This window comes from Cannabis sativa, chromosome 4 (assembly GCF_029168945.1).
Source record: "Cannabis sativa cultivar Pink pepper isolate KNU-18-1 chromosome 4, ASM2916894v1, whole genome shotgun sequence".
Classification (NCBI taxonomy): domain Eukaryota; kingdom Viridiplantae; phylum Streptophyta; class Magnoliopsida; order Rosales; family Cannabaceae; genus Cannabis; species Cannabis sativa.
Window position 1 is genome coordinate 69,434,258 of NC_083604.1, and position 8,624 is coordinate 69,442,881.

Here is an 8,624-nt window from a genome sequence, read left to right on the forward strand (position 1 = left end):
AAAGTATCTCATTGAAATCTCCCCAAACCAGCCATGGTTCACCAATATTAATGGCTAACTTTTCCAGTTCAGACCATAACTCTTCTCTTCTTTTCTCATCATTAAAACCATAGACACAAGTAACATGAAACTTCCCCACTCTCTGTTTTGGAAGAACAGTACAATGAACAAGTTGACTTGTGCAAAGCCCAATGTCTACAGTATAAACATTCGGTTGCCAAGCAACAATTATTCTCCCTTTATCTAGCCAAGGGTTATTGTTAGTGAAACACCAACCTTGAAATAAACTTGTATACAAATCACCCATACTCTTATTCTTTACTTTAGTTTCTAGGAGGCTAACAAACCCAACTTGTTTTGAATAAATCAGATTTCTGATTTCATTGTGTTTCTGATGGTTGTTAATCCCCCTAACATTCCAACATAGTAATCTATCCATTGGAAGTAGAGGGATCTCCCCCCTCTCTCATATTGTCATTTACAACCATCTCATTCTCACTATCTAGATACTTAAATCTATTATTCACTTCAGTACCTCCTGGCTCTTTTTCAATGCTCACTTTCTTTCCTTTCATAACTCTTTGAAATCCATCAGGATCTGTTTCAATCGGTTGGGCAGCCTGTGTCTTTTTTGGAACCCAAACTTGCTTCCCTTGATCATTTTTACTCTCCACATTCCTACAAGAATCTGTACTATGCCCAATCCCTGAACATTTATAGCAAACCAGAGGTATCCACTCATACTTAACCCTTAACTCTACCTCATGATCATGTTCATTAATGAAATTTATTTTATCAGGAAAGTTTTGTGCCAAACTTACCTGAATTAAGACTCTCGGGTACTGCAATCTGTCTCTATGCTTTGTGATCTCATCAACTTGCAAAGGTTCACCAATTTGTGCTACAATCTTGAAAAGAGAAGTTTCTCCCCAATACTTGATGTCCAATCCTTGCAACTGCACCCAAGTTGGCACCGAATTCACCTCTTCCTTAGTAAAATCATCTATAGCATTCCATGGTTTTTAAATTTTTTTACTTTTTGGGAGTTTTGAAAAAGCTAACTATTTACTTAGAGTGTACACGTGACACATTTATATTGGTACACATAGTATTATTATTTCAAAATTTATTTTGAAATTAAATAAAATTATAAAAATAAAAAATAGAATATTAAAAAACATAAAAAATATTCTAAATTTTGAAATATTTTTTTATAATATTTAAATAATAATATTAGGTAAACTACTATAAACGTGTCAGGTGTACAAAAATGTACACATAAATAATCCATGTTAACAGTTAACTATGAAAAATAGATGTAAGTTTAAATTTGCTAACAGTTCTTTGAAGGGTTTCACCACTAAAATTTGAGCTTGAAGGGTTAAGTGTAAGTAGATTGATAATTAAGAGGGTTTACGTGCAAAAAACTTGATATTTCAGATACTATTCAATTTATTTAAAAATTATTTTATAAACCTCTAAATATAAAAATCAAAAATATATTTTTTTATAAGTATTAAATAATTCAATATTAAAAAGTAACCAAGATCAAAATAACTGATCTAATCTATACTTTTGAGGATTGGATTAATAAATTTGAATTATTGTGTAGATTGAATTGGATTTAAAATATAAAATATCAATATGGATACTCAATATGAATTGAATGCATTATATGTAAAATATTACATATTGGATTGAATGATAGTGCGGATTGAATACTGCACAAAGGATGGTGAAGCCCGTAGAATCTATTAAATAATTGTTTAATTACTAATTTGTTGTAGAATTAACAAAAATAAATGTTGTGGCACTGTTCAATGGATATCGAAGTTATGGCATTGGCCTTGGCCTGAGATTCCAATGATGCTAATTGAGGGTAGAACTTCCTTTCTTATAGTTTAGTCGATCCATTCCTTGTTGAAGCTATAGGCTTGAAAGAAGCCTTTAGTTGGATCAAAGAAATACGATGGCAGTATGTTTATGTGGAATTGGATTGTTTTTGCGCGATCAAACCTTTACAAAGTTATTGAAAATAATTTATTTGTTTGGTTTAATTATTTAAGATTGTAAATTTTTGTTTATTCTTTTAGGAAATGTTTATATATCTTTTGTTAAAGGATCTATTAAATTAGTGATTCATAATTATCAGATCAATTTGCTACTTTATTTAGTAGGTGAAGTAAGTGATTAATAAAATTGAATTTCCATTAAGAAAAATAAAAAATAAATATAAAATAGCATTAGCTGTAATTATAATTTAGTAATTAAAATCATGGTCTCCCGACATTTATGTCACATCGAGCTCCCGTAGATCAGATGTGATGACTGAGCTGAGTAGATTATTATTTTGTCGAAAAATTATAAATGTGTACATCCACTACCCACTGACTTCTTGCCACGTGCACATTTTAAATGAACTGTGTATTGGGCCTCTCGAGACGTGGCAGTTTTCCACTGGCTAGACGGAAGATTCTATTACATTGATTTCAACCATGAAGATGAAACTTTGGCGATTTGTTTGTCTTATTTATATTCCCCGTTTGATTGGTACTCCTCCTCTTCTCACTTTCTATTCTTTATAAATTATAATGCCTATTTTTTGTTGGTGTTGCAAAATAAAAAAGAAAAAAAAAAGGTTATTACATAAAAATTCAAAAGCTAACCCCCCTATACTTGGCATTTATTGGTCTTGATTGGCCACGTGTTCATTTCTTATCCATTTTTAAGCCTCCTTTAAAAAAAAATCATCCATTTTAGCCCTATTATGCAATAATTCAATTATGGGGTACCATAATGAAGTGAAGAGTTTGAAATACAACGTCAACTCTTTAGAAAAGAGCTTTGAATTTTGTTATATATATATTTATATATAACATAATAGACAAGTTTATATATATATTTTTTAAATAAAAAACATTCTGCATGTTTTCTTAGAAGAAAATTTAATGTGATAAGCTTGGTTAATTAAGCTTCATCCGATCAATCTAAATCTAATGATAGAGTGCATATCTCTTTATAATGTGACTAAATATTCTAATCCCTAGCTAAATTTTTTTTTAAAAAAAATGACTGTATCTATTATATACATAGTTATATATATATATATATAGAGAGAGAGAGAGAGAGAGAGAGAGAGAGAGGGAGATGGCATTATAAAATTATATGGATATAGGATAGCAAGGAAATGAAGAAAGACATGCATATATAATTAGTAAACACAACAACTAAAAGTGAGCATGTTTGGTATTGTTTTCTGTTTTTTGTTTTAAAAAATTGTTTTTAGAAATGAGAACAAAAAATAGTTTTTAAAGTTTTTAAAACACACGTCACGTTTGGTTAGTGATTTTTAAAAACAACATTGACCAAAAGTGAATTAGTTTTTAAAACAGAAAACAACATTTTGTTGTTTTCAAAATTCTTGTTTTTTGTAACTTTGTTTTCTGAAAACTGTTTTTAAAAAACAAGGCCAAACAAGCCAAACTGTTTTTAAAAACAATTTTCTGTTTTTAAAAACAAAAAACTATTTTCTAGTTATGATGCCAAACATGCACTAAATTTTTTTCTCTAATTTATTATCATGCATGCAGATGCGCACTGATTTAAAATTACTTAATAACATGTATAAATTTTGTAATGAAAAATAAAAAATCAGAGTCGCCAATATATATATATATATGTTGAAAATTAAGCCGCCTTTTGCTATATGTATACATATAATTATGATATTATATACTAAATGAGGCAGCTGGGATATATAGTTTTTGGCCTCGCCTTATATCGAATAGGCTATTCGTGCACATAATGCGTGTGTATATATCATATCACATCATACTAAGGGTTAATAATTTGCTGTAGGAATGGGACGTAAAGAAAGCTGCTTCTCTCCATAGATTATTATTTATTAATTTCATTGATCAAGTAATGAGTGGTTGTAGAATTTCATGTTTTATATATATAAATTACATTATTATTTGAAAATGTAAACCTGAAAATGAATGACCCACATAGTATAGTACTGTGGGATCCACATTTCAATGCTATACTAATTACAAGGGCTTATTATTTGCTAGTAACACTATAGGAACTACCCCACACGCTTAACCCTCCTCCTCTCCTCCTCCTCCTTTTAAGAAAAAACTACCATAGCGTTTTAACCTTCTTTATTATTGTACTGTTAAGATCAACATTGAGAAAGACAAATATTGTGGTTAATTAAATGAATATTTATTTTAGTTTTCAAAAAAGACTACAATTATGCATAATATTCATGAGTGAAAAAACGGAGGGAAAACTATTTAATTTGTTGTATAAAAATAATAAGAATAAAACGTAATTAGAAAAACAAAAAATAGAGCAAAGAAAAAAAAACTTGTATTATTGATTGGAATTTGAAATTAATGTTGTAAATATTTGTCGGGGTTTTATGAAATTGATACAAGCCCGAGAGACATGAGCACGATCCGATACAAAAAAATTATGTGTTTAGGTACGACACGACACGACACGAAAAATATCAGTTTAGGACACAACACAAAAAATATAGACATAGGCACAACATAGCACGACAAGCCCAAAAGTACAATGCGTTGATACATTATAAAGCCCAATAATTTGATAAAAATAATAACAATGATATTTATTTATTACTTAAAATGATAGTAATATTCAAAAAAATTATAATTATTTTTTATGATTGTGTGTAATTATTATTGAAAAAAGATATAAAAATAATTAAAATTATAAAATACACATACATTTTAATAATTAACTCATTAATTGTAATAAAAGTTCAAAAATATGGAAGATAAATTTGAGCCCATATAAAAAAAAAGGGAAACTTACAAAAATACTGTCACACGGAATTTTTTTCAAAAATACTGTGTTTTTATAAAATACCAGTAAAACACAAATCAGTATAACTCAAAACAACAGTAAAACACTAGTAAAACACCAGTAGAACACCAGTGAAAACTTAATACAGTATACTGCAGTATGAAACTTATTAAAAAACACAGTAAAAAAGTAAAAAATACCGCCTGACAGTAATTTTGTAAAAAAATGGCAAAAATTAGTATACCATGTAAATTTCCCAAAAAAAAATGTTGGTCTATTACTATACTTGCAGATCGTACCGGACCTACTTATAATATTGTTGTTGCACGAAAATATGTTAAAAATAAAAAGTTCTTTATCTAATTTCTTATAATTACCTCCAAAAATCAATTTCTGTCATAAAATTTTACCCTAATTAATCTTTTCAGTAATCTCTTATTCTGAATTAAAGTATGTGGTGAATTGCTTATTAAACTAATAAATATCAGCAATAATAATGTTAAATATATCATTTTCTTACTATACACAAGAATTTCTGTATCAATCAATTTATATGGGTTGTCCACAGATATATATATATAAATGTAAACGTAGAGCACGAAATATATACGATTGGATAGTTATCATATAGTTTCATGACTGGTTGACCTATACATATATAATTAAAAGAAATTAATGAATAAAGACTGTAAAATTCAAAAGAGTATATAGTACTACGTGCATGTGGATTAGCCTAAGCTAAGCCACACAGAGTTAGGTTTGAGCAATAAAGCAAACAATAATGAATTCAATGTCATATATGTCTCTCTTCAACATCATATTCATTTCAATCCCCACACTATAAAGTAGAACCTATCACAATCATTCAACTTATTTGTTACTTTCCATTCTTACGTCCAAACTTATTATTATTATTAGCTTTTTCATTTTAACAACAGAGACAAGACTCTTCTTCTATTGGACATATATATATAAAAAAAATAAATGCACTTCCACATATGTAAATCACATTTTTTATTTTATTATTTTTTTCTTAAAAAAAAAAGAATAAGAAAACGATTGAGAAAAGAAAAGTATGTGCTCACCGAGCAAATATTCGAGAATATATGAAAATGAAAAGAAAAAAAAAAAATCAAATAGATGTGAACATCTTTGAAACTATTTAACTGTATACAAACACAATTATAAAATTATGAAATTACATAACTGATTTTAAATAATTTATTTATTATTTATAAAAGAAATTAAGGCAAATGAAGTAACACGAATAAGTACAAAAAATAGTTTTTGTGGGAGCTAGTAGTAGGGCCATTAGAATGGCTTGCCATTAGCTGGATGGAAAGCTAAGCTGTAATGGCACTTTCGATTAGGATCAAGCGCTATACGACTAGAAATCTCGTTCATGATCACCCCAAACCCCAGTTCTTTTTTACTTTTTCCATTTAATTAATTAATTAATTATTACCCTTTTCGATCGACTATATATATGATATAATCCTGAAGCTCTTTTCTGCATCACATTCTTATAATTTACTTTCATTTCACACTCCTCCTCCTCCTAGTACTAGAACTTGTTTGTTCTAGTAGTACTATACTTATACTACTCAATCATATTTTTGAGTCGTTTGATCTAGTTATTAGGCCATATATAATAATTAAAAGGCGCCAGCCATGATGAGAAGTAGTAGTAATAGTAATTTAGCTTCTATTTTGTTCATTACTACTCTTGTTCTTGTTACTTATAATGTGTCTGCACGACCAGCCACTTTCCTTGAGGACTTCAGAGTCACTTGGTCTGATTCCCATATCAGGCAAATCGAAGGAGGGAGGGCCATTCAACTCCTGCTTGACCGAAATTCAGGTAACATTTTTCTTCTTCTTTCAAGTGGGGTCTACATTTTTGATCTATCTATCTATATATGTACATATAAATAATGTGTAATTGCTATATTCAGGATGTGGGTTTGCTTCCAAGAAGCAATACTTGTTTGGGCGTGTGAGCATGAAGATCAAGCTTGTTCCAGGAGATTCTGCAGGAACCGTTACTGCTTTCTATGTACGTTATATATATATATATATATATATATATATTAATATATAGTTAATTTGACTTGATTTGTTTAATTTAATTAATTAATATTATGTACAGATGAACTCGGACACAAATACGGTTCGTGACGAGCTTGACTTCGAGTTCTTGGGGAACAGAACAGGGCAGCCTTACACGGTTCAGACCAATATCTACGCCCACGGCAAGGGTGACAGAGAACAAAGGGTTAACCTTTGGTTCGACCCTGCTGCAGCCTTTCACACTTACTCAATTCTCTGGAACCATCATCATATTGTGTAAGTACATAAATACATATATATAGCAAAAGGGAATATCAAATATGTACAATTTAATCATTTATTTATATGTTGATACAGATTCTACGTGGATGATGTGCCAATAAGAGTGTACAAAAACAATGAAGCAAAGGGAATTCCATACCCAACGAGGCAACCAATGGGGGTGTACTCAACACTTTGGGAAGCTGATGATTGGGCCACTAGAGGTGGACTTGAGAAGATTGATTGGAGCAAAGCCCCATTCTTGGCTTACTACAGAGACTTTGATATTGAAGGATGTGGTGTTCCTGGCCCAGCTAATTGCGCTGCTAACCGAGCCAATTGGTGGGAAGGCACTGCTTACCAGGCACTTACTGCCCTTGAGTATAGAAGGTACAAATGGGTCCGTATGAACCACATGATTTATGATTACTGTACCGATAAATCCCGGAACCCGGTACCTCCACCAGAGTGTGTCGCCGGCTACTAGATCAACTCTCTTCCAATTTCTACATTATAACACTCATAATATATACTTCAAAAAAAAAATGTTGTTGTTATTGTTTGAAAAGAAGAAATTTGAAAAGTCCGTACGTATACGTTACATGGAACTGGCCCCCTTTTGTACACTACTACCCTCCTTGCATGTTCTTTATTAAGGGTATATAAGGGAATTACATATGATCATGTGTCATGTATTGCAGCCAAATAAGTTTTAATTATTGTTCAAATAGGGAGGTGCTTATATTTGGTGGGGAAAGAAATTTAATTAAGCAAATGTCAATATGTTTCTACTTTTGTGGCTCTGTAATGTGTATGTTTATTTCTTCATTAAGCATTATTTGTGCTAATAAATTCTGTTTTGAGTGTATATGCTTGCTTTGTGTGTGGTATATATTATAAATTATAATTGGAAGAATTTATATGGTTTCTAAAAAAGGATGTTAAAGGAAAGAAAGTAAATGATTGAATTTTGATTTTGTTTGTTGTGGTTTCATAATATAAATTTATATATATATGTACATACACATTTGGTCCTCAGATCAGGACTCTGTTCCTATCATTAATATACAATACAAGTAAATATATTGAACATTTGTTTAATCGTTGGCAGAAGCATATTCATGTGGTCTATATATAGAGTGGATGTAGTGAAGTGGGCAACTCAATCTGCCCTATAATAAGTTCCATAAAACCGGGTCCCAGGTCGAAGTTAGAGAATGATCAATGATGTCGGTAGCTGTTATTTGCACGTGTGATAATAAATAAATAAATATATATATATTGAGATATTGACGGATAAACTATCTCAATTTTACAGTTTGTAACAATTAACCACAAAAATTGAAATTTTGGCGGCTAAACTATCTAAACCCTAGTTCCGTTTTGCTCTGCACCCCTCCGTCCAAAAATCACAGTTAAGTGCCACGGTGGACTGTCCACGTGTACACACTTGTACA

At 30.4% G+C, this 8,624-nt stretch overlaps 1 protein-coding gene across 1 annotated transcript; it reads left to right on the forward strand.

Moving 5' to 3' along the window:
* The first annotated feature begins 6,049 nt into the window (after positions 1–6,049).
* LOC115712234 (probable xyloglucan endotransglucosylase/hydrolase protein 6) lies at positions 6,050–8,035 on the forward strand. The gene is made up of 4 exons (XM_030640496.2): positions 6,050–6,697; positions 6,792–6,892; positions 6,986–7,182; positions 7,264–8,035. Exons 1-4 carry the CDS (start codon positions 6,508–6,510, stop codon positions 7,652–7,654), a joined length of 879 nt encoding a protein of 292 aa, XP_030496356.2. The 5' UTR covers positions 6,050–6,507; the 3' UTR covers positions 7,655–8,035.
* The last annotated feature ends 589 nt before the right edge of the window (positions 8,036–8,624 follow it).

Bases quoted from the DNA above. Each gene is read 5' to 3' on its own strand.
- LOC115712234 (XM_030640496.2), top strand. From the start codon at position 6,508: ATGATGAGAAGTAGTAGTAATAGTAATTTAGCTTCTATTTTGTTCATT. The intron at 6,893-6,985 runs GTACGTTATATA...TATTATGTACAG, and splicing joins GAACCGTTACTGCTTTCTAT to ATGAACTCGGACACAAATAC. The intron at 7,183-7,263 runs GTAAGTACATAA...ATGTTGATACAG, and splicing joins TGGAACCATCATCATATTGT to ATTCTACGTGGATGATGTGC.